At 39.5% G+C, this 26,695-nt stretch overlaps 1 protein-coding gene across 5 annotated transcripts in view; it reads left to right on the top strand.

Annotated features, from left to right (window-relative positions):
- The window catches only part of LOC122551628 (RNA-binding motif, single-stranded-interacting protein 1-like), a 210,721-nt gene that overhangs the window by 159,979 nt on the left and 24,047 nt on the right, over nucleotides 1–26,695 (top strand). For all 5 annotated transcript variants that reach the window (XM_043693851.1, XM_043693854.1, XM_043693850.1 and 2 more), the window contains exons 5-6: nucleotides 12,032–12,189; nucleotides 21,149–21,228. In XM_043693851.1, the coding sequence (XP_043549786.1) occupies nucleotides 12,032–12,189; nucleotides 21,149–21,228 (238 nt within the window). The remainder of the gene's footprint in view (nucleotides 1–12,031; nucleotides 12,190–21,148; nucleotides 21,229–26,695) is intronic.

Genomic DNA, 26,695 nt, shown 5'->3' with positions numbered 1-26,695 from the left:
ATCAGGAAGAGAATCCATTGCAAGTGATTCGCTATCTACAATTTTGAATTGAATCAAGTGAGCGCAGCCCCACTCAGCTGACTAACATGGGGTGTATTTAAATAAGATATATCAAAGGCTGCAGACAAGTTGAGAACAATAAGAGCAATATTTAGCTTTACTCCAGTCAGAGAGGATGTCAGCTATGACTTTGATAAGAGCTGTTTCAGTATGTTGGCCAGAATTGAAACCAGATTTCAGGGTTGAATTTACTGATATCTGAGAAAGATGAGATCAAAGGTTGGAGGTGACAAAATATTTAAGGACTTCAAGCAAAAGAGGGAAGGTTGGAGATGGCATGGCAGTTTGCAATGATTGAGTGTTCAGGGTTTTTTTTTGAGGAGTGAGGGATGCGAGCAGATTTAAAGGACAGAGGGAAAACCGCTTGAAGAGAGAGAGAACCTTTTACGATGTTGGTTGATATGAAGGGCAGAAATTGAACATGGGTGATCAGCAATTTAATAGGAATTGATTGAGCAATAGGAGGTGGGACTGATGGGCATAATGATCCCCAAGAAAGCATATGGGGAGGTAGGAGAGAAATTAAACAATGATGCAAGTTGAAGCAGAAAATCATCTCACAAAGAAGTCCATGAACTGATCTCACATTTTGGAGGTAAAGGTGGTGGAGTTAGGGGTTTCGGGTTGAAGAAGTTGGTCTGCAGTTGAGAAAGAAGAGTGGGGAGTTACCTCTGCATCCCAGGATGATCCTGGAAGAAGAAATAATTTCTACATATAGGTTTTTGACCTGATGGTGCAGTCAGATTGGGTATTCAATGACTAAGCCAGTTGGGATTGGAGATGATGGTCACTTCAAGACAACAACCAGGATTCGTGAGAGTATTAGTTTTACAGGGCATGGGTGGCTGCGGGCGTGGAGGTAGCTATAGTTTAAAAGTTAGGAGTGTGTAGTTGTCTAATTCAATATGTGCAGATATGTTGTGGCAATTGCAGACCAAAGGCAAGATAATAGTGAATATGGAAGTGCTTGAATTCAGTGCAACCTTGAATGCATTGTTTAGCAAAGCATATTGGGCCATATTTGGAATGATTATTGTGAAGAATGAACTCAAAACCTTTAAGATATCCTTTTGAGACAAAATGGGGAATGTATGCTTCTTGAATAATTAGGATATCAATGCTGTCTTTATTGAGTAACACAAGAAATATTAGCAGAGTAAGCCACATTGCCAGTTGAAGGCTGATGTGGACCTTCACCTCTCCTGCCCACTCCCCATAATACTTCATTCCCTGAGAGACAAAAAGCTACCTTTCCCAGTTTGAAGTGTGTTCAATGATTCACAAACCTTGAGAAAATAATTTCTCCTCATCTCAGACCTAAATGATCTGTGTCTCTACATTAAATTTCCTGAGGTGGAAACCATTTCTCGGCATTTACCCTATCAAACCAGAATCTTGTATCTTTCAAAGAGATCACCATTCATTCCTCTAAATTGTGGAGACTGTTGTCCCAATTCATTCAGCTTCATCATCACAGTAACCTTTTAAAGACGATTGCAATTTGAGTGACAAAAACATTGTGTTGAGAGATTTGGGTGGTTAGATTTGCTTGTAGTTATCTTGGTTCTAAAGAGAACATTTTGATTTGCCATTCTCACTGCAAGGTCAATTTAACAACAAGTTGCATGTCCAGCTTCCCTTTTGTTTGGTCTCCAAAGAGAGCAAGTATTCTGCTGCCTCCTTACGAGCACCAACTCAGGGCAAATGCCACATGCTCAACTTTCTAACTCAGTTGACCTCTTAATTTTCCTGGTTCCCTCTCCTCAGGCACAATTCTATGCCTTTTAAAACAATCTTGTTTCAAATAATGCACCCTCAAGTTGTTTGTCCTTGTAAATGACCAACCCATCTCTAATGTTACCTTTTACAAAGATTTTAAATGCACTGTTGCCCATCAACTTTATATCTATCTTTCCCACAAGAGTATCCTACTGGTGAGTTTTAGTTTTGAAAATGTGTTGTGGCATGCATTGGCTTCAAAAAGACAGAAGCACTGCAAAGGTTTCCAAGAAGAACAGTGGTTCCATAACTAATAGTTCAAAGCTATGAAGAGGTTATTCATGACTATTGAAGAGAAAATAAGTCAAACATGTTTCTCACAGCTTTAAAATCTAATAGACGGATATCAAAACAGCAAGCATGATATTTGACTTCCGCTTCGAGAATTAAACCAGGATATCCAGTGAAATATAACTATCCTCAGCCAAGATTTGAAATTGGAATCTTTCCCTCACAAAGCACCAGACATGTCATTGGTTTCTTTCTTTTGTCCCTTTCATAAAGTGCTGTGGGACTTGTTCAGTGCTAATAAAGGCAACTATAAAACTGCAAACTGTTGTTGGTCACTTAGGCAAAGCAATTAATATTGTGTTGATAATTTTTTTTCAGGGAAAAGGAACTGACAGTTATTGCTAAGTGGCATGATTAGAGGTTAAAAGGATACAAATGGATTGAGATAATCAAATGGCGTGCAGAATATGATGGATTCAGAGATATTGAGATTACAAGGTATTGTGTCAGAAATGCAAGCAGTCTAGAAAGTTACATAGCTATCGTGATTAGATTGGTATTCCACATAGTTGATACGGATTTTGGTAGCTAGAATACCTTTCCGCAGGAAATTAGTCCCTTTAAAGAACGAATCATACAAAGTCAGGAGAAGGGAAAAGTTCGATGGGAATTACGAAAGCTTCTTACTTTGACACTTTACTTTGGCACATCCCTCCAGTCTTTAGACTGTTTTTCAGGCTATTAATGTTTTGTTAATATGCAACTAATATTAAATTACAAAATAAATAGCTAGACCTGAACAACTGAGGAAAAGAATTTAATAAATATATTTTTTTAATGCACCAAGTACATTATGTGAGCAATGTAACAAATGTTGAAAAATGGAGAAGAACCAGGAAGAAGAGAGATCAAAATAGAAATAACCTTGGATGTATTGGATGGTAAAGCCTGACTACTGAATAACTTCAGTAGTGATAGTTTACATCCACTGTGTAGCATATACCTGAACAGAATTGGACAAGCGGGAATCCAAGAATCATTATTGCTTCCAAGTTTAAATACACTATCATCAATATTATGCTGCTTTTATGTGGCAGAATTAAATCATTACAACTTAAATCTTCAACATAACATGTTTCACATCTCTTGAAAACAAGGAACTTGTTTGACATTGCCTGAATATTTGTGATTTTTCACTTAAAAGCTTAATGTCAGATGGTTATATAGCTTTTTGATGTAACTGTTCTGCTGATGCAATTTCTTTTTCTTTCGGTTCCAGAATATAACTACTTCCATGTAAATCCATGTTCTGGGCCTCATGAAGGATATATTTCTATTTTTTTTTTCAAATTCTGCTGACTGTTGAAATTGCATGCAAGAGCAGAAGTACTGTTTGTATGGGCTGCACCAGTACTCAATTGTAAAGATGTCATTATTTCAGAGAGACTGGAAAGTAATCCATAGAATCCAGCGGTGTTTATTTTTCAACAAAATAGTCTGTATTGTTTTTTAAAAAGTGTATTTTAGAGGATTCTAATTTTATACAGTATTTAAAAAGTATGGAGTTTAATTCACATAAATGCGAGGTGCTGCATTTTGGGAAAGCAAATCTTACTGGTAAGGTCCCAGGGAGTGTTGCAGAACAAAAAGACCTTGGAGTGCAGGTTCATAGCTCCTTGAAAGTGGAGTCGCAGGTAGATAGGATAGTGAAGAAGGCGTTTGGTATGCATTCCTTTATTGGTCAGAGTATTGAGTACAGCAGTTGGGAGGTCATGTTGTGGCTGTACAGGACATTGGTTAGGCCACCAATGTGTACAGGACATTGGTTGGAATATTGCGTGCAATTCTGGTCTTCCTATTGGAAAGATGTTGTGAAACTTGAAAACGTTCAGAAAAGATTTACAAGGATGTTGCCAGGGTTGGAAGAGGGATATGGGCCGGGTGCTGGCAGGTGGGACTAGATTGGGTTGGGAGATCTGGTTGGCATGGATAGGTTGGATAGAAGGGTCTGTTTCCGTGCTGTACATGCCTATGACTCTAAATGACAGTGGACCACACAAGATGATGTAGCCAAAATTTGATGCAATGCAGTTAGTTACCTGGTTACATTTAAGGTATATTTTCTAATATTTCAAGAAAGCCATTGTTGGAAAATACATCTTTAACAATGATTATACATTAAATGTTGCAAAACATGTAACAGGATTTGATTTGTTTTTTAAAATATATACTTTTAATATCTTTGAGTAAGTAGTTTAAGTCACAGATGAAAATGGAACAAAGGGAGGAATGTGCAAGAATCAAGAAGCAGCTGAACTTGTGAAATCTTGGTATCTCTTCATTATTTAATGTTTAATTCTGCAAATTTCAAAAAGTTGGTTCGAATGACATTTCGGAGCCCTTCAGCAAGACAGGAGTGAGAGAACAAACAGTCAGAGAATGTAAAAAGTAAATCCATGCAATCAGTATTAATTATAGACACTGAGACCTACTCCAAGAACTCAATCCATTTTGCTGTAATGGAATGCAAAAGATCAGGTGCAACAGTAGGAGTTTGAGAAGTTGATTAAGCCATCCAAGCAAAGGATAACTGAGTTGTTCCAACGGATAAATGGAAGCAATGACCAGTGAAAGCAAAATAAGCAAAGCAGGAAAACTAAGGCCATGTGACAGGCAGTTACTAGGTAGAAGGAGACCAGCAGCAAAATAGTCTCAGTAGAAAGTGATAGAGGGTAGAGGATGCAGTAAAGCTGAGAAGAGAATGGATAAAAGGAAGTTGCCCAGAAAGGGTAAATTTCTGTCCAGGACACACAACAGAATAAAGCTGAGACCAATGGTGCTTTGAACATATTGAAGCCCAGTCAATAGATAATGGCAGCATGCTGGTGAGGGCTATGCAGGATCAAAGTAAGCTCCCCATGCCAACATAACATCTTTAACAATCAGCCACTGTTTATTTCTTCAGCAATTTCTTAAATGCTGACATTTTATTCTGAACCACCATCACTTAAACATGGATGCACCAAGTGCGTTATGTGAGCAATGTAACAAATGTTGTTGAAAAATCAAGAAGGACTAGGAAGAAGAAAGGTCAAAATAGAAATAACCTTGAAGGCCTGATTCAGACATTCAAAAGTGATCAACTCTGCTTTTGAACTGACCAAAATTACTTTATTGACAAAGTGGAATAGGGGAGATTACTGTCAAAGGAAAGTTTACACGATCTAGTTGAGTTTACAGAGATATGAATGCCTCTAGGAGTTGCAGGAGGTAACAGTAGTGGGGAGTGCTGTAAAGAATAGCAAAGGTTACAGTCATAGAGAAAATTCTAAGGACAGGAAGAGTTGACAGTCATATAGATCTTCGTAAGGATTGCAGAAGCTTCCATAGACAAGGAGTATATTGAGACTATAGACACGTCCAGGCATTACGTCTTTATATGGATTACGTAAAAGTACAGTGGACAGTGCTCCCTGGTATGTTCTCCATGCACATCTTTGACCAATCATAATTGGCTTGCCAAGCAATTAGCATCTTTTTTCTCATGGAATCTAAATTGTTGCTTGCTTTGAAATTTAATATTCTTGCATATGTCCTGGTGAGTGAAAGATAAAACGATTCAATGGATTTTTTTTTGCAATTGCAAATAAAAAACTTACAATCTGTGAAGTTGGTTTCACTCCGATCTGACACGCCTGACAATACCATCAGCTGCAATCATAACAACTAGTAATGTTGAAAATTGATTAACAGTATTAAAGGAATATGCCAAATTATCAGCTTATTGATTCGCAACAAAAAAATCACCATGATTTAAAACGAAGTAAATGAGCTGAGAAATGTTGGGGCAGATTCTGCTCTTTAAATTAGTAGATGCAGCAGCAAAGTGAAATCTTTACTATATACTCTACCACACTTTAGCACAAGAAAGCACATCAGTTCCAAGGTGAATTGTGCGCATTGGGAATTCATAAACTCTGTGAATAAATAATAACTTATGTAATTTCCGTGATTCTCTTTGGAATTGGATAGCACTTGTATTATGTAATTTTTTTCTGTTAGATGTTACATCATTTAAATTTCTTTAGTAAAAGATAGAGATCCAATGGGAATGTATAATATTCGGTATGTTTGGAAATATTTTCACAGCAAATTAAATGAACCCGATTAAATAAACTGGCCGACAATCATGGATTGAGTGTGGGTTGGAAAATGTCTGAACAATTTTATGTACTTTCAAAACAAAATGAGAAAATATGCATCAAATCAATGGTAATTAAGCAGCCCTAATATATACAGGTCACACCCATGAAAATGTAAGTAATTTAGGAACAGAAAAAAATAGCAGCCATTCAGCCTATTGAACCTGCCTCGCATTCAATTTGATCATGGCTGATCTAGCATTCCAACACCTTTTGTTCACCCTATCCCTATAAATCTGTGTGTGTCTGGTGATCAGAAATCTATCAAACTCTCCAAAGGTTCACAACAATCTGAATAAAATAATTTCTCCTCATATTCAACAGGCTGATTCTCTATCTCAGCACCATGCTTCTCCGCTCTCCGTAAACCTGTGATGCCTTTAATGTCTAGAAATCTGTCTAATTCTTTCTCATTACAAATATATTGACAACTGGTTCTGGTTCTGGTAGAAAATTCTACTGGTTCACCACCCTCTGTGTGAAGAAATTTCTTCAATTCAGTCTTAAATGGTCAACCTCGTATTCTGAGACCCTGACCTATTGTAGTGGGCCCTCCAGCCTGGAAAACATCATCCCTGCATCCAGGCTGTACAGCCCAGTAAGAATTTTGTGCTTCAGTGAGATCCCTCTCATTCTTCTGAATTCCAATAAATACAGATAGAATGTACATGATCTCTCATACAACACCCTTGCCATTCCATAAATCAGTCTGGTGAACATTTGCTGCTCTGCCCCTGTGGCGAGTGTTTTCTTTCTTTAATAAGATCAAAACTGCATGCAATATTCCAGGTGTCATCTTTCAAAGGATCTGCACAGCTGCAGGCAAGCCATTCTTGCTGATGTACTCAATCCTCTTGCAATGATGATACCATCTAATTTCCTAAACACTTGCTGCACCTTCATACTTGCTTTCAGTAATTGTTATACAAAGTCACCCAAGTCCCTTTGTGCATCAACATTTCTCAATCTTATCATCATTTAGATATTAGTTTGCTGTTTTCTATTTTTCCTTTCAAAATGAATAATTACATATTTATTCACATTATATTGCACCTTCCTCATATTTTCCCACTCACTCTACTTGTATAAATTACCTTGAAGCTTCTTTCCACCCTCCTCATCACTCACAATCTCACCTAGTTTTATGTCATCTAAAAACATTGAACTCTTACCTTTTGATTCATTCATCCAAGTCGTTGGTATATATTGTAATTAACTGGCCACCAAGTATTGATCATTATGGTTCTGTACTTATTGTTTCCTTCCACTCCTGAAATGACCCTTATATTCACAGTCTGGGTTTCCTGTATATTAACCAATTCTCAATTTGTGCCAGTATTTGCACTTTCTCGGATCCACAGTTCTTTGTTTTATTGTATGCTTTGATTTTTATACAGTAACCTTTAAATGGAATTTGGTCAAACATTTTCTGAACATTCAAATACACCATATTGACTGATCCTCCCTTATTAATTCTACCAGATAGGCCCTCAAAAAACCCAGTTTATTGTGGCATCCCTGTTATAAATCTATATTGATTTTGTTTAATCCTGATAGTGCCATCCTTTCATGTCCTATATAATAGACCTTAGCATTTTCTCTGTTTCTGATATCAGGTTAATCGGTTTGTAATTTCCTGTTTCTTACCTTTTTTTTCCATATAGTAAGTTGACATTTGCTGCACCTCCAATCTATTGGCATTTACCCAGAATCAATAGAATTTTTGAAGAGAGGAAGTAGTGGAGGCTGGTACAGTTGCAACATTTAAAAGGCATTTGGTTGGGTATATGAATAGGAAGGGTTTGGAGGGATATGGGCCAGGTGCTGGCAGGTGGGACTAGATTGGGTTGGGATATCTGGTCGGCATGGACGGGTTGGACCGAAGGGTCTGTTTCCATGCTGTACATCTCTATGACTCTATAACAGCCAAAGCATCCACTATTGCAATAGCTACTTCCTTCAGTGTCCTGGAAGTAGACCATCAGGTCCTGAGGATTTATCAGCTTTCAATCCCAATAATTTGTCCAACAATTTTTTTTTAATACCCATTTCCTTCAGTTCTTCCTCCTCACTAGACTCTTGGTTCACTCACATTTCTGGAATGTTATTCTTCTCTGAAGACTGAACTAAAGTCGTTGTTTAATTGCTATGTCATTTCCTTATTCTTCAAACTGATATTTGTTTTCACTTTTTTTTATTTTTACATGCTAATAGATGATTTTACGATCTGTTTTTGATGCATCTTGCAAGTTTACTCTTTATTTATCTCCTCATAGTCAATCTCTTGGTGCGTCTTTGCTGAATTCCAATGTGCTCCCAGCTCTTCAAGATAATTATATTTTCAACAACTTGTGACTCCTCTTTGCATCTAATCCTATCCTTAATTTATTTGGTTAGCTGTGGTTGGGCAACCTTTCCTGTTGTGTTTTTGTACTGGGAAAAAATGTATAACTTCTGCAGTGCATGCATTTTTTCCTTAAATATAAGTCATTGCATGTCCAATCTACCACAGTCCTTTTTAGTGAAGTTATTCAACTGAACCTTTATGCCATCCTAATTTCCTTTGTTTTGATTTGAGACCCTTGTGTCTGAGTGATTGTGCCACTTCACTTTCCATCCCACTGAAGATTTCTGTCCTGTCATGGTCACTCTTCCCTTTAAGACCCTGCCCAGTAAGATTATTAATTTAACCCCTTGCTCATTGCACAAACCCAAATCCAGGATAGCCTGTGTGCTAATTGGTTCCTCAATGCACTAAAATCTTGCTCACATTCCAGAAATTCATTCGTCACAATATTATTGCTGTGAGGTTTGCCCAGTCTACATTTCAGTTCAAGTCGCCAACCATCACTGTAATAACCTTCTTACATGCATTTCCGTTTCTGGTTTCATTCTGTCACCTACCTGATCATTCCTGTGTAGAGGCCTAAAGACAACTTCAACTGATGTTTTCCCCTTGTTGCTTCTTTTCTTGATTGAGAGTAATTCTTCAAGATTTTCTGAGCCAATATCCTTTCTCCCATTGCATTGATTTCATCCTTTACTGACAACGCCTCCTTTTTACTTTTTGCCTCTTCTTTCTAAATATTGAATATTCTTGGATATTCAGTGCCCAGCCTCTGTCACTCGCAGCCGTCTCTCTCTGTAATAGCACCAATATCATACAAATATTTGCACTGTCAATTCACCTTATTGAGAATGTTCCATGCATTTGGATGATTTGTCATTAGATTTGTCTTTTTAACCATTTGATAGTTTCTTTGACCCTATTTGCTGCCAGCCCTTGTTTCCTCTGCCTTCCAGTTTTGTATAGTTGCAGCATGATATTGCGGCACCGGAACTCAATCCCTCTACCAATAAAACCTAACACACCGTCTGCCCTCTTAACAGCAATATCAACCTGGGTGGCAACTTTCAGGGATCTATGTACATGGACTCCAAAACCCTCTGCACGTCCACACTACCAAGAATCTTTCCATTGACCCAGTATTTTGCCTTCCTGTTATTCTTCCCAAAGCACATCACCTCACATTTAGCTGCGCTGAACTCCATTTGCCACCTCTCAGCTCAATTCTGCAGTTTATCCAAGTCCTTCTGCAACCTGTAACATTCTTCCACACTGTCCACTACTCCACCGACTTTAGTGTTATCTGCAAACTTACTAACCCATCCACCTATGCCTACGACATTTATAAAAATGACAAACAGCTATGATCCCAAAACAGATCCTTGTGGCACACCACTAGTAACCAGACTCCAGGCTGAATATTTTCAATCAACCACTACTCGCTGCCTTCTTTCAGAAAGCCAGTTTCTAATCCAAACTGCTAAATCACCCTCAATCCCATGCCTCTGCATTTTCTCCAACAGCCTACCATGTGGAACCTTATCAAAGGCTTTACTGAAGTGCATGTATACCACATCAACTGCCCTACCCTCATCCACATGCTTGGTCACCTTCTCAAAAAACCCAATGAGGTTTGTGAGACATGACCTGCCCTTGACGAAACCAAGTTGACTATTTCCAATCAAATTGTTGCTTGCTAGATGATTATAAAGTCTGTCTCTTATAATCCTTTCCAAATCTTTTCCTACAACAGGAGTCAGGATCACTATTCTATAATTAACTGGGTCATCTCTACTGCCCGTCTTGAACAAGGGCACAACACTTGCAATTCTCCAATGCTCTGGTACTAAACCTGTAGACAATGGCGACTCAAAGGTCCAAGCCAAAGGCTCCAATAGCTCCTACCTAGCTTCCCAGAGAATCCTCGGATAAATCCCATCTAGGCCAGGGGACTTGTCTACGTTCACTCCTACTAGAATTGATAACACATCTTCCTTACTAACCTCAATCCTTTCCAGTCTAACATCTTGTATCTCATTTTTCTCCTCTACAATATTCCCCTTTTCCTGACTGAAAACCGATGAGAAATATTGGTTTAGCACTGCTCCGACCTCCACAGGGTCCACACACAACTTCCCACTTCTGTCTTTGACTGGCACTGTTTCTACCCTAGTCATCCTTTTATTCCTCGCATACCTATAGAAAGTTTTAGGGTTCTCCTTTATTTGCTGGAGACTGCTCATGCCCCTCCTTTCTCTTCTAAACTCTCTCTTTGACTCCTTCCTAGCTAATCTGTAACTCTCCATTGCCTCATCTGAACCATCTCGTCTCATAGTCACATAAGCCTCCTTCTTCTGCAATTTCTGTAGTAAACCATGGTTCCCTTACCTTATCACTTCCTCCCTGCCTGACAGGGACATACCTATCAAGGACATGCAATATCTGTTCCTTAAACTAGCTCCACATTTTGATTTGTCCCCATCTCCTGCATTTTGTTGCCCCATTCTATGCATCCTAAGTCTTGCCTAATCGCATTATAATTGCCCTTCCCTCATCGATAACTCTTGCCCTGTGGTATTAGATTAGATTAGATTCCCTACAGTGTGGAAACAGGCCCTTCGGCCCAACAAGTCCACACTGTCCCTCCGAAGAGCAACCCACCCAGACCCATTCCCCTACGTTCACCCCTGACTAATGCACCTAACACTATGGGCAATTTAGCATGGCCAATTCACCTAACCTGCACATCTTTGGACTGTGGGAGGAAACCGGAGCACCCGGAGGAAACCAATGTGCAAATTCCACACAGACAGTTGCCCAAGTCGGGAATTGAACCCGGGTCTCTGGCGCTGTGAGGCAGCAATGCAAAACAATGAGCCACCATGCCGCCGTATGTACCCATCTCTTTCCATCGCTAAACTAAACATAACCGATTTATGGGTCACTCTCCCCAAAGTGCTCACCTATCACTAAACCCTCCTGCACACATTGGACAAAAACCGATCCATCCAATGTACTAGAGTTATAGCATTTGCAGTCAAGAAAACAAAGAAAGAAAACTCTCTTCTCACCAAACTTGTATTGATTTTGTACCAGTACACTTCTAATAAAAAATTGATCACTAGCGTCTCTAAACTGTTAGTTTTGAGAATCAAAATCAGAAGTTGCTGGAAAAGCTCAGCAGATTTGGCAGCATCTGTGAAGAGAACTGATGAAATTCTGAGGAAAGTCACCGGACCCGAAACGTTAACTCTGATTTCTCTTCACAGATGCTGACAGACCTGGGGAACTTTTTCAGCAACTTCTGTTTTTGTTTCTGATTTACAGGATCCACAGTTCTTTCAGTTTTGAGAATATTTGAATGTATGCTAGTGTTTTGAAACAGTGTGTTCATTATAAAATGTTATTTCAGCAACAAGAACAGGACCCCACAAACTTGTATATCTCCAATCTGCCACCATCTATGGATGAACAAGAACTGGAGAATATGCTGAAGCCATATGGACAAGTCATTTCCACACGAATACTACGAGATACCAATGGCACAAGTCGTGGTGTCGGCTTTGCAAGGTATTGTATGTTGCTGCTTGGATTTTAAATGCTTAATTATATTATCAAACTCAACAGTTAACCTTTTCATTCCAATACATATATTTTTCATGCTCCAGAATACACTAAAAATCTGCTTTACTCGATGGAAAATATTGCAGGATGCTTAAAAAAATCCACCTTCAGTGTTCAGCCCATTATCTATATGAATATTATTACTTTTATAAGAAAGATAATTGGAAGCAAGAATATAGGTTTAAGAAAACGATGACCAATGGACATCACAAATCTTTTTTTGCAGTGACACTATTAAACTCTGGTAGAGAGCAGGTGATGTTCATCTTAACTGTTCAGACTGAATGGCAGACTGCAAAGAATTAAGGTCAAAACTGATTTAGGATTGTTAGTAAGGCTCACCGTTTGGTGCAACTGTGGTTCCTGATGGGTATTAATGAACAAGGCTCTGCAGACAGAAAGAACATATGCACACATTTTGCCTGTTTCAGTACAACAAAATAGGTGACAGCCATTCTCAACTTCGTTTCTTAGGGAAATGCCTTAGCCAATCAGAGTCAATCTGCAGCCTTGTTTAAAATTTAAATGAAGCTTTCATAGAATCCCTACAGTGTGGAAGCAGGCCATTTGGTTCATCAAGTCTGCACAAGCCCATGGAAGAGCACCCCTTCCAAACCCTCCCCATCCCTGCAACCCTCCATTTCCGATGGCTAATCCTGCAGATCATCAGACACTATGGGGCATTTTGGCATGGCCAATCCACCGAACCTGCACATCATTGGACTGTGGGAGGAAACCAGAACACCTGAAAGAAAATCATGCAGACATGGGAAAATGTGTGAACTCCACACGGACAGTCGCGAGAGGCTAGAATTGAACCCGGGTCTCTGTCACTGTGGGGAGGCACTGCTAACCACTGATCCACCGTACTGCCTGACAGCTTGGCAGTTAACTGTCAGTAATCATTAGATGGTAAGGGCCTTTTTGTGGCACAGTGATAGTGTCCCAACCCTTGGACCAGGAAGTTTGGGTTCAAGTTTCACCTGCTCCAGGGGTGTGTAATAATATTTCCAAACAGGTTCATTAGAAAAATAAGTTAAACGGTGCATTCTCCCTGGCAAAACCTCTACCAATCAGAGTTCATGTGCTAACCAATCAGCACTATTCTATCATACAGTACAAGTGTTGTTCTTCCTTTTACTTTGGAATCTTACGCAAATTGTCCTGTTGACTTCAAGACAAAAGACTTCAATAAACTATGCTTTGTTGCAGCAATATTGAATTATTGATTACAAGCTTGCAGTACCAGAATGGATTGGAACTTAATACTGTAGCCTGTATTAAATTGAATTTCCCCATTTTCTGTAATTCCCCACTTAAGGTATAATTGAATCAGATTTAATGTTGTCACTTTGCATGTAAAGGACTGTCAAAGCTAACTTCAGAATTCAAAATAAGACGTACTTGCAGTAAATTGCACCAGATGTTTTTTGCTCTGGCACAGACAAAAAATGCCCAACATTCACAGCAGGTCTAGTTCTACCAAAAGAGAATCTAACATCACCCATTACATTCAATGGCATTCCCATTGCCGAATCCCCCATTAACAACATCCTGGTGTTACTGTTGACTAGAAATTGAAATGGATCAGCCACATAAATACTGCAGCTACAAGGGAAGGCCAGTGGATATGAATTCTACAGCAAGTAACTCACCTCTTGGCTCCCGAGTACCTGTCCACCGTCTCCCAGTCACAAGTCAGAACTGTGATGAACTACTCTTCACTTGTCTGAATGGGTGAAGCTTTAACTATGTTGAAGAAGCTCAACACTTTCCAGGAAAAAGCAACTCCCTTGATTTATGTCTAATCAACCACTTGCCACATTCATTCCCTCCACCATTGATGTACACTTGCAGCAGAGTGTACCATTTGCAAGTTACGGTGCACCAACTCACTCAGTCTCCTTTGATAGAATCTTCCAAACACATAACATCCAACACTTGGAATGACAAGGACAGAAAATATTTGAAAACCTGTAGCTGATGGCCTAGGTGTGGGATTATTGCTAGAATATTATTCCAGAGACCAAGGTAATGTTCTGTGCACCTGGGTTTGAATCCTGACATTGCAGGTAGTGAAATTTGAATTCAGTAAAAATCTGGAATTAAGAGTCTAATAATGACTGTGAAACTGTTGCTGACTGTCATAAAACCCATCTGCTGTCCTCACCTCATCTGGCCTACATGTGACTCCACCCCTACAGCAATGTGGCTGACTCTTAACTGCCCTCATTCAGGGTAGAAACACAGTACAAATACAAAACAGGGGAAAATCAAATGGTCCTAAGTGATTTCTTGGCAGGAAAGTATTTTCAGGAATGTCTTACAGGATGGAATGATAGAGTTGTTGGGAGCAAGGAAAGCTGTGACTTGTGTCTTGGATCCAATGGACGCTCTGCTATTCCTGGCCCTTGATATAATAATTTGATTTACTTGAGGGCCTCTTTGTTCTTCCTACCAATTGCTGCAGCATTTCCATTCTCAGGTCCCAGTTAAAATGTTGTTTGGAACCTATTGTTGTAATAAGATTTTAGTTTGCATATACAATACCATTAAAGTTGCCGTTTGTAGGTTGGCAGTTAATCCATCTGCAGAACCCTCATGCTATTAACACATTGTGGAAATGGATGCATAGGCAAGTAATCTTGTTTTTAATTACTCAGGTGCTCTTTCTCACAGTGTGGATGGGGTTAAAATGACACCAGTATGCTGTGAATCAGGGATTTATGCAGGTCAGCGTTCGTGATTAGGTTGAATGAGAAATTAGTTTTCAACAAGTTCGAAGTTGTGGAGAAATTGGGTTGAGATGTCATTGAGGTTAGTGTTGAAAAAATATCAAGTAAGACATTGTTGATGTGCTAAAACTAGCACCTCCAGCATTCTGAGCATATTTGAGAAAAACTGCATTGACACTGGGGTTCTTGAGACACAATCTATCTCTGAGGCAGGGGGCCTGGGTTCAAGTTTGAACTCTGAACGGGTTGATTGAAAATATCTATTGTTAGTCTCCAACCTGAAACCAGCCAGGAGTAAAGCAAACCTTTCCATTCATATGATGCATTGAAATGACAAATATGACTATTTGTATCTATTTTCTGATATGTATTAAGCATTGCTCATTGCCATATTAAATGTGATATATTGTTTCCACCATTTCTCTATCTCAAAAAATAACTGTTTTAGTTTTCCATGGCTGTAGGATAGAATTAAGAAATTTAGAGTTAGTTAGTATATAAATTATTCAACAAAAAGTTAAATTTGGTTGATTAATCTTTTAGAATAGCTCATAAGAATTTGCTTTGTTTGATTTTATTCACTCATGGGGTGTGAGCTTCTCTGGCTCAGCCAGCATTTACTGCCCAAACTTAAGGTGATGATGAGTTGACTTCTTGAATGCTGCTGTCCACTTTGTATAGGTAGATACACAATGCCATTAGGAAGGAAGTTAGGATTTTGGCCCAGTGACAACAAAGTGACAGTAACATATTTCTAAGTCAGGATAGTGGGTGGCTTGGAGGGGAGTTTGTAGGTAATGGTCTTCCCATGTATTTGCTGCCCTTGGTAATGGTAGTGAGTTTGGAAAGTGCTGACGAAGGAGCACGTGGTGACTTTCTGCAGTGCAATTTGTAGATGGTACACAATGCTGTTATGTCAGTGGTGAAGGGTATTAGTATTTTTTGAATGTGGCACTAATCAAGTGAGCTGTTCTGTCCTGGTTGGTGTCAGGCTCCTTGAGAGTGGTTTGAGCTGCACCTCCAGGAAAGTGAGGTGTATTCCACTGCACTCCTGATTTGTTTCTTGTAGATGGCTGTCAGACTTTGGGTAATTTAGGAGATAAGTTATTGGATGCAGGACTTCTGGCCTCTGACTTCTGCTTTTGTATCCACAATATTTAAATAGATGCTCCAGTTTCTGGTCAGTGGTAACCCCAAAATATTGAGAGTTCGGGATTCAATTATGGTAATGCCATTAAATGACAATGGACAATGGTTAGATTCTGTCTTGTTGGAGATGGCTATTGCCTGACATTTTTAAGGTACAAAAGTTACCTGCCACTTGTCATCCAAAAACTGGGTAGTATCCAAACTTACCTCCACTTGGATATGGATTGCTTCAGTATCTGAAGCGTCACACTGTGCAATCAATGAACATCCCCACTTCTGACATTATGACAGAGGGAAGGTCATTGCAGAAGCAACTGAAGATTTGGGCCTCGGGTAATCCCTGTGGAATTCCTGCAGAGATATCCTGGAGCTGAGATGACTACCTCCAACAACCACAACCCTCCACCAGTTTGCTGGTGTGCTAACTGGCCAGGCTGCGTTTGTCCTATATTTTTGTGCACAAGACATATGTTTGGCAATTTTCCACATTGTCAGTGTTGTAATGTACTGGAACAGCTTGGCTAGAGGCATGGTAAGCTCTGGAGGATGACTTCACTATTTCCACAATATTGGTAGGGCCCATAATCTTCGCAGTATCCAATGCCTCCTGCCGTTTCTTGATATCATGTAGAAGGAGTCAAATTGGTTGAAGAATGATGCTTATAATGCTTGGGCCCTCCTGAGGAGGAGGCGGCTGAGATGGGCCATCTACTTGTCACTTCTGGCTGAAGGACATGGTGAATTCTTCAGCCTTATCGTTTGCACAGATGTGTTGGACTGCCCTCTTATTGGGGTTGAAACTATTTATGGAGCTGCCTTCTCCAGTGAATTGTTTAATTGTCCACCACTATTCATGATTGGATGTGGCAAGACTGAGTCATAGGGACCTACAGCATGGAACAGACCCTTCAGTCCAACTCATTCACGTCGACCAAGTTTCTCAAACTAAACTAGACCCATTTGTCTGCATTTGGCCCATTCCCCTTAAAACCTTTCCTATTCATATACATGTCCAAATGTCTTTTAAATATTGTACAGGTAGACATTCCTTTATCCAAATTGCTGAAATCTGAAAAGCTCCGAATTCCGAAGTTTTTTTTCCTGAAGTTTTTTTTCTCATTAACAAGGTTGTTTGACGTGCAAACAGTTAATGCAACTTCACACCCACTCAACCCACGTCACTTACATGTGACGTAGTGGTGTGGCCCGACACTGGCAGGCGTCAATTCTGTCTTAGTGCTTGTAGTAATCAAAGGTGGGTCTGTTGTTTGGTAATTTTTTTAAGTTTTACTGTGAAAATATCATTTAATCCTTTTTCCGAAAAATTCCAATATCTGAAAGGCAGCTGGTCCCAAGGGTTTCAGATAAAGGATTGTCTACCTGTAATTATACCCACATCTACCACTTCCTCTGGCAGTTCATTCCACATACAAACCACCCTCTGTGTGAAAAAGTTATCCTTCAGGTACCTTTTAAATCTTTCTCCTCTCACCTTAAAAATATGTCCTGTAGTTTTGAACTCACTCACCTGAGGGAAAAGAACTTTGCTATTCACCTTATCTATGCCCCTCACGATTTTATAAACCTCTAGAAGGACACCCCTCAACCTCCTATATTCTAGTTTATCCAGGCCTATCCTGCAGAGCATATATCTAATTTGTTGGTTGTGGAGTCCCCAGCTCTGTCTTGCACTTGCTGTTTGTGATATTTGCTAACACATGTCTTGTTTGGTAGCTTCACCAGGTTGACATCCTATTTATAGGTATACCTAATGCTCCTCCTATTCTGCTCTCCTGCACTCTTCATTGAACCAGGATGGATGCTCTGTCTTGAAGGTCATGGTAGAGTGAGGATATTACATCTCATAAGGTTACAGATTGTCTTAGAGTGCAATACTATGGCTGGGCTGATGGCACACAGGGCTTCATGAATGTCCAGTCTTGAGATGCTTGATCTATTCAAGTCTGTCCCATTGATCACAGAGATAGTGGGTTTGCTCAATGTGAAGATAAGACATTATTTCTACAAGGACTATGCTGTGGTCGCTCTTGGCGATTGTGTCATGGACAGATGCATTTGCAGCAGACAGATTGGCTGGATGAGGTGAAGTACGCTCCAAACTCCCCACTGTCACCGAGAAGGTCAAGGGCAGCAGGTAGGAATAACAGTAGGCCATTCAGCTTCTTGGAGGAGAAAGTGAGGACTGCAGATGCTGGAGATCAGAGCTGAAAATGTGTTGCTGGAAAAGCGCAGCAGGTCTGGCAGCATCCAGGGAACAGGAGAATCGACGTTTCGGGCATAAGCCCTTCTTCAGGAAGAAGGGCTGAAGAAGGGCTTATGCCCGAAACGTCGAATCTCCTGTTCCCTGGATGCTGCCTGACCTGCTGCGCTTTTCCAGCAACACATTTTCAGCACCGCATTCAGCTTCTTGAGTTTGTTCCACCATTTAGTGGCTGTGTTTATATATACCTGTGTTTGGCCCACATCCCTTAATATCTGCTTAACAAAAACTCATCTATCTCAGGTTTAAAATAAACAACTGATCCAACATTCACTGCTGGATCTGACACCCTTTGTGTACAAAAGTGGTTCCTAACATCTTTCCAGAACAGCCTGGCCCTAATTCACAGATATGCAGATAAATGAGAACCCCACCACATGCAAGTTCCTCTTCAATCAGTGCACCATTCTGACATACAAATGTATCCCTGTTCCCTCAGTGTCGTTTGATCAAAATCTTGGAACCCCCTCCCTAATTGTGGATCTAGCTGCAGCAAATGGGAAGGCAATATCTATTGGTATTATTGCTAGACTAAGGACAGCATAGTAACTCAGTGGTTAGCATTGCTTCCTCACAGTGCCAGGGACCTGTGTGGTCTCTGACTGCGTGGAGCTTGCACATTGTCCCCTTTTCTGCGTGAGTTTCCTTTGAGTGCTCCAGTTTCCTCCCACAGTCCAAAGATGTGCAGGTTTGGTAGATTGGCCATGCTAAATTGCCTGTAAGGTCCAGGGATATGCAGGTTAGGTGGGTCAGCCATGGGAAATGTGGGGTTACAGAGATAGGGTAATGGGGTGGGTCTGGGTGGGATGCTGTTCAGGGGGTGGGGGTGGAGTTGATGAGTTGAATGGCCTGTTTCCACACTGTGGGAATTGCATGATTCTAAGTGGACTGCAACTGTTCAAGAATGCAGCTCACCAGCACCTCCCAAGTACAACAAAGCATGGGCAAAGAATGTTGGCCTCATCAACAGTACCCACATCTGATGAATCAATTATTTTTCAAAGTATGTTCTTTTTTCTCTTGTTGTTTCTCTCACCATCTCCTGCAAACCCAATCTAATAGCAATGTATTTTAGGACTCAGCAGCTCAGTCAATAGCAGTGCTGCTGAGCCATTCTTGGTGATGGATATTGAAGGCCGTACCCAGAGTCAATTCTGCACTCTTTTCTACCCTCAGTAATTCCTCCAAATATCATTTAACATGGAGTATTGAGTCATCAGCCAAGGGAGGTTAGCACATTATAATGAGCAAGAGATTTCCTTGTCCATGTTTGACCTGATGCTGTGAGATTTCATAGGGTCTGGAATCAATGTAGAAGACTTCCATGGCAACTCCCTCCTAACTGTATACATTGTGCAGTTACTTCTGCTGGGTATATCATGTCCCACCAGCAGAGTTCTTTAAGTTATGGTTCCATGAGATTGGCTGTGTCAGGCTGATTGCCTGACGGTGAGAGCAGGAGTTTAAGCCATTAGACGTTTCAAGCCTGCTCCAATATTCAATCTGATGGCTGATCATTGAGCTAAATAACCTAATCCCACCCCCTCCCAATATGTCTTGATCCCTTTCACCACAAGAGCTACATCTATCTGCTTGAAAACACACAATGTTTTGGCCTTAAATGTGGTAGTGAATTCCACAGGCTTCCCACACTCTGTGTTTAGCAATTTCTCTCATCTCAGTCCTCAAAGGTTTACGAGAACAGCCTGTGAGAAAGTTTTCCTAACTCTCCTAACTTTGTGGGTTGACAGGGATGTATTGCCATTATAATGTCTGGTGGCTTTGTCAATGCTAGGTCATCTGTCCCATTTTGTTCCTTTCTACAGATTTTGTAGCAATTAATGTCAACTGAATTGTTAAGCATCAATAATATTGTAGTGGGTCTGGTGTCCTGTGTAGGCCAGGCCAGATTCGGATGGCATTTTCCTTCCATAAGGTGAATTAATGAATGCAGGTGGGTTTTTACAACAATAAACAAATGATTTCATGACTACCTTTTGACTTCTTTAATTCCAGAATTTTATTGATTGTACGACCTGCTATGGTGGGATTCAAACCTGGATTCAAACAGTACCTAAGTCTTTGGACTACAGTCTAGTGACAATACGGCTACTGCTACGACAATACTGCTCATCTCCCCTTGTTTTGGATTAATGCATTTGGTTCATTTTTAGTATCAAGTGTTTTTTTTTTGCTACCAATTCTTAATTCTGATAAACAGGATTCCAGGATAAAAAGTGAAGATTAACAGTTTGACAAGGACAATGTTTGTGGCAGGCTTAATAAAAAGTGTTAAGTATATTCAGTGGTAATTTGTTAAATAACTTTCATAAATGAAAGGCTTCAGTTTAAAATTGAAAAAGTATTCCCAATAACTTTAATCAACAAGTTGAGCAAACCAGTTCAGAGAACGGAAAGAAATTTGATTAAATGCTGTTGGTTAAGTGAAAGAAGTTCTCAGTTTTACAGCATATGATAAAAAATATTGAAGCTTTACAATGGAATCTCACCATCAAATTTTATTCGATTCAGTAGCATTTCTCAGCTGTGTAGAATTTCTTGATTGTGTTAAGCATAGAAAATATGAAGTGCAGACATCACTGGGAGAAGAAAATTTAAAAATCACACTTAAACATCAACTTCAAGATTTTTTTACAACTGGGGAAAAAAATGGTTGCTGCTTTCTTAAATAACTTTACAATCACACATGCCTCTTCAATTCTTTTTCTTCCTTTACTAGGATGGAATCAACACAGAAGTGTGAAGCAGTCATAGCACATTTTAATGGCAAATTTATTAAGACTCTGCCTGGTGTCCCAGGTGAGTTTTCATTACCTTTGTTAAACAACAGATTGTTGGAGTAATTGCTATTATTAACAAATCAAGAGAAGAAGACATGAAAGGTGATTGCTTTGGAACCAGGGCTGAAAATTTATTTTGATTTTTTTTTTGAGGATTACATTTTCATTTTCAGGAGCTACTTTCCATTCTAACACCACTATTATGTGATGCAATTACAGAATAACATTACTTTTTCTCTGTGATGATGTATGAGGTATTTGGACTCTCTCAGAATCAGAATTAGAAGAATGAATCAATATCATTAATACTTATCAACAATCCATTAAATTCAAAGCCATAACACAGAGGAGCGTATTAATTTCCCAGACACCGCATTATTTAAACAAGCACAATAAAGTTGTTAACAATTTTTTTAATGTAATTGCACATTTATACATACAAAAATCCTCACCCTAAACACACCTTCCAAATTGGTGAGGTGGTAGCTCCTCAATATTTTTCCACTGCATATTCACAAAGTTGAAAGATTTGAACCAGGCATTTACTGCCTCTCTATTGTATTCCAGATCTCCAAAAATATTTGAATTTAATGAACTAATACAGTGTTAAGTACAAAAGCATTCAGTACATTTCCCCATATAGCAGTTCCTGTACATATACACTCCTAAACTAGAGATTTCACAATCACTTGCAAGTAAATCATTACCTCAGTAATTTCAATTTTACTAGCTCTTAGCTGAGTCTACCTTCAGTTTGAAACTGTTCTCTTTTTTTGTAACCGCTTCCTCTCTTCTCTCCACCTTTCGGCCTCCCTCTTTCTTCTATCTTCCAGCAACCTCTGGCCCCTCAACCACACCAAGAGCTACCTTCTTTGCCCCATGCAGCCTCCCTTTTTCCTTCCCCTTTTGCAGCTGCTTCTTCCCATTTCTCAGCCACCCTCTCTCTTTCCTCCATCTTGCAGCTACCCTATTTATTCTCCCTTCCCATTGCAGCTCCCCCTGCCCCCATCATTCTGTTCATCCTCTCTTTTCCTCAGTCATTTTATCTACCTTTTTCCAATGTATCTTCAACTTCCTCTTCCTATTTATCTTGCTTTCTTTTGTGTTGTCCCTCTTGCACCTGTTGCAAACTCCTTCCCTCTCTCTACTACCTATCCTTTGCAGACTCCCTCTGCCCCAACATCATGCACCCTCCATCTCTCCCACCACTGCTTCTGCTGCAGCTGCCCTCTATCTTTCACACTCTCTCCCCGATATCCACTGCGGCCACCGTACCTTCCCTAGTCCTTGCAAAATATTTCTTTTATCTGCACACGCACACACGTGTGCACAAACCTGACTACTATGCAACCCCTTATGATTATGGTGTTCCAAATATAAGCCAATCCATCTATTCAATAATTATGCCCTTTACTTAATAATGGTTAAGTCTTCATGAAGTTATGAGTTATGCCTTCGTGAATCTTCATTGCTGTTAGTCATTAGCAGGAGTAGGGTGCTGGCAACTATAGCAATTGTTTTTAATCAGCCTGTTTAGACAAGTTATGATGCAAATCTGTGACATAGTAATGGAGATTGAGAGAACAGCAGTTAAGGCAAATCGTTCAATACAAAATAATTTCAGTGATAAGTTGACGTTGACTGACTAGTGGATAGGGCTAAGAAAAACAATTTCAAATTAATACACACAAATGATCATGCATTGCAGAGAATAGATGTACATTATTGACTTCTACCAGAGTTTGATATGGGGGGGTGGGGCGGAAAAGCAGAAGTCTCTTGTTTATGCTGTTGTTTCATAATCATTTACAAATTCTTTCTCTTTAAAATCTAAAACATTTAACCCTACAGTAAGAAGTGCAATAAAATGTTATACATCAAATTCTAATACAGATATTTGAGTCAAATACACATGCACTATACTGTGACATGCACTGTTGAAATATGTTAAACAATCATATACAAAATACAAACAAAATAAACAAACAGCCGTACTCTCGATCATGGTTGATCTACCAAAAATGGATGGGGCAGAAAATACATTTTTCAATTCCTCCAAAATGGAGAACAAAAGATTGTATATCACAACCTGGTTAAAAGAAATGTTTTATGAAGAAAAAATCCAATTATCCTATGGAATGGTTTAAAATCAAGATTTCATTGGTTAAAGCCATACTTTAGGTCTTGATTCTGCTGAGAAAAGATTATTTTTAAAATTAGATTAAATTAAATTAAATTAGATTGCCAACAGTATGGAAACAGGCCCTTCGGCCCAACAAGTCCACAATGACCCTCCGAAGAGTGACCTACCCAGACCCATTCCCCGACATTTACCACTGACTAATGCACCTAACACTATGGGCCAATTTAGCATGGCCAATTCAACCTGACCCACACATTTTTGGATTGTGGGAGGAAACTGGAGCACCCGGAGGAAACCCACGCAGACATGAGGAGAATGTGCAAACTCCACACAGACAGTCGCCTGAGGCTAACTGTGGCACCAAGCTTCATCTCCTTGAGATTTTGAAGATGTCTAATGCATTACATAAATGTATTTCTCACAGAAGCTAAAAATAGACTTGGCCTTTAATTATTTAAGCTTGGATATTTTTCTTAATTACTAGACAGCAGTAAGTTTAATTTGTTACCATCCCTACTACTGGTCTGTTGTAAGAATGATCTAGTTTACTGCTTCAACAATCATAATGCAAGTATCAATGTAGGAAGGTGCATGCAGTAGGAAAATATGGGGATATTTGGGGGGAAAGCAGCTATTATAGGACAATTTACTGATAGATCAATTTATGTGCACATCTGGTAATGATCCAGAGCAAGAAAGAAATGTTGAGTGAAATCCCAGTGTTCTGCATGCTTCCTAAACCAATTCCACCCAAATTCTGAAGTTACTGTGAAAATATTGTGTGTGTGCACTGAATGTGCTATTACTCAAAGCAAAAAGCATTACTTCATTTCTGACAGAACTTGTCCATTCACTTAGGTATCTTCACAGATTTGGGTATGATAATGCCCGCTGAAAATGTTTCCTGAACAAGAGGCCATGTTGGCCTAAACGCTGTTTTGTCCCAGTCCATATTAGAGTTATTGAATGCCAGGTGGTTGAATTGATTGTTACTATGCTTTACCATAATAAAAGTGTACGTTATGCTTTTATATTATTAAAAGTAATCGATTAGGCTGAATGATATATGTTGCTTTTTGAATCATGAATGCTGAATGAATAAGTGGAAAAAAGGTGAAAATCAGGAGGCTTAGAGAGGATCTGAGGAAACACTTTTCCATCAAGAAGGTGGAGTGAGTTTGGAATGTACTGCCTGGGAGGATAGTTGAAGCAGGAAACCAAACAACATCTAAAAGGTACTTGGAGGATCACTTGAGGTATCTTGAGCCTCATGCGGGAAAATGAGACTAGTGTAGATAGTAGTATAATTTTGGCAGCACTTGATGGGCCAAAACTGTATTGTATGATTCTATGAAAATAGGGTAACAATGTTAACGTTTCTTCTGCCAAGCAGCAGAATTTGGTAGTGAACGTCCTGGTTGTTCATCTGAGAGATATATGCTGCACAGCTGACAGATAACCATGTAACATAGACAGATGATGAGAAGTTCAGATGGTTTGCAGCATTCCTTGGTCTACACATTGAATGGTTCCCACAGCATGACCCTGCCTACTGAATGCTTGGAAGTTGTTATGGAACTCCACAGTCTATATTACCATTTTCCTGAGTCCATGAAATGAGAATAGTCAGTTCTGGTGAATCGTGTGCCATGTTACTGCAACATAGTTTGGTTCATGTGATTTTGATCAGAAAAGCATATATTTCTCCAATATGTATATCAAAATGTTCTAGAATAGGAAATTGAATCAGACGTTAACAGGTCTGAAAGTTAAGAAGGATTACATTGACTTTTAGTAATTTGTAAACTAATTTGCAAGGTGACTTAAGAGCATAAGCTTAAATCAGCTCAATTAGGAATTTAGTTAAATGAATATTGGTATTCCCCCTGAAAAGCTGAAATATCGGTGTACAGTATGAATGATGAAAAATCTCAATTTAAGCCCAAAATGAGCATCACATTAGTGGAATGCTAGCTCTGGGTGATAATCCGTGCTACTCCAAGGCCCAAATTTGTCTTTTAGTGAAATGTCACCATTGACCTGTGGACACCAACAGCTGCCTTTCTTGCCAAACGCTAATTTAAGTCAGTCTACAATTTGACAAGAATACTGACCGATGGTCAAAAAAATGCTTGTGATGCCTTGACATTTTTTGTTGGACTCAGGTGGAGTAGCTCTGTACGTCTGAGATTCACAGAAATGAAAACTGAATATTCTTGGCTTGTTTTCGTGTACCATCAAGGACCAATGGTGTACAATGCAAACTAACCCCTTCAACCTTGTTATAGTGTATACCTTTGCTGAGTTTCTCTAGAATCGGGATAGTTCTCCTTGGCATGTACCTCCAATGGCCTAAGAAATTGGTTTCCCTCCCTCCTGCCATGTGGCATCACTGGCTGCTCTACTTCCAGCTCAGTGCACCCCTTAACCACAGGGAGCTGTAGAGTATTATGCCTCAGTAGGGTAATGTACTAGAATTCAAGCCCCACTATTTCTAAAAATGTTTAATTCAATGATAGTTTAAGGTTTTGTGATGGCATAGTATGCTTTGAGCAGAACAACCACCTTTGTTAAATTATATTTTTAAATTTATATTTGAGAAAATTGATTTACATAATTGAATGACTGAACGATTACTTTTTTTGGTGAGGAGGTCAAATTTACTCCAGATTAAAAGATAAGCTGATTATATTTCTATTAGCATGCTTTATCCGTTTTTGTTTATCGCTCCTTGTGCAAATAAAATGGATTCTTATACTTGATCTAAACTTAATTTTCTTACTTTCATTGATGCTTGAACTGAAGAAGGGCCTTTCTCTGCAGCACTTTGGAAGTAAAAATCATGAAGTTTTTTTATTCACTTGTGGGATGTGGGCATCGTTAGCTGGGCCAACATTATTTCCCATCCTTTGTTACATTTGGGAAATTGGTGGTGAGCTGTCTTTTTGAACAGCTCCAGTCCATTTGCTGTAGGTAGGCTGTTTGGGAGGGAGTTCTGGGATTTTGACCGAGCAATACTGAGACAATAATGATACTTTGCAAGTCAGATTGGTGAGTGGTTTGGAGGGGAAATGTATATGTGTTGATGTTCTCATTACCGGCTGCCGATGTCCTTCCAGATGGAAGTGGCTGTGGGTTTGGAAGGTGCTGGCCTAAGGATTTTATTGAAGTGCAGAGAAGCGCACAGTTTATCTGTTCAGTTCCCATAAGACAGAGCTATGCCATTCCATGTAAATGGTGCACTGATTCGCAAAGAACTTTTGATTTAGTGCAGTTATTCTTTGGTGAGCCACAAGCAGCCTAAACAGCTTTCAACATTTCATAAATCTATCATGTCATCAGC

Source organism: Chiloscyllium plagiosum, chromosome 7 (genome assembly GCF_004010195.1).
Source record: "Chiloscyllium plagiosum isolate BGI_BamShark_2017 chromosome 7, ASM401019v2, whole genome shotgun sequence".
Lineage (NCBI taxonomy): Eukaryota > Metazoa > Chordata > Chondrichthyes > Orectolobiformes > Hemiscylliidae > Chiloscyllium > Chiloscyllium plagiosum.
The sequence above is the reverse complement of the archived record's forward strand: the minus strand, read 5'-3'. Positions and strand labels throughout refer to the sequence as shown.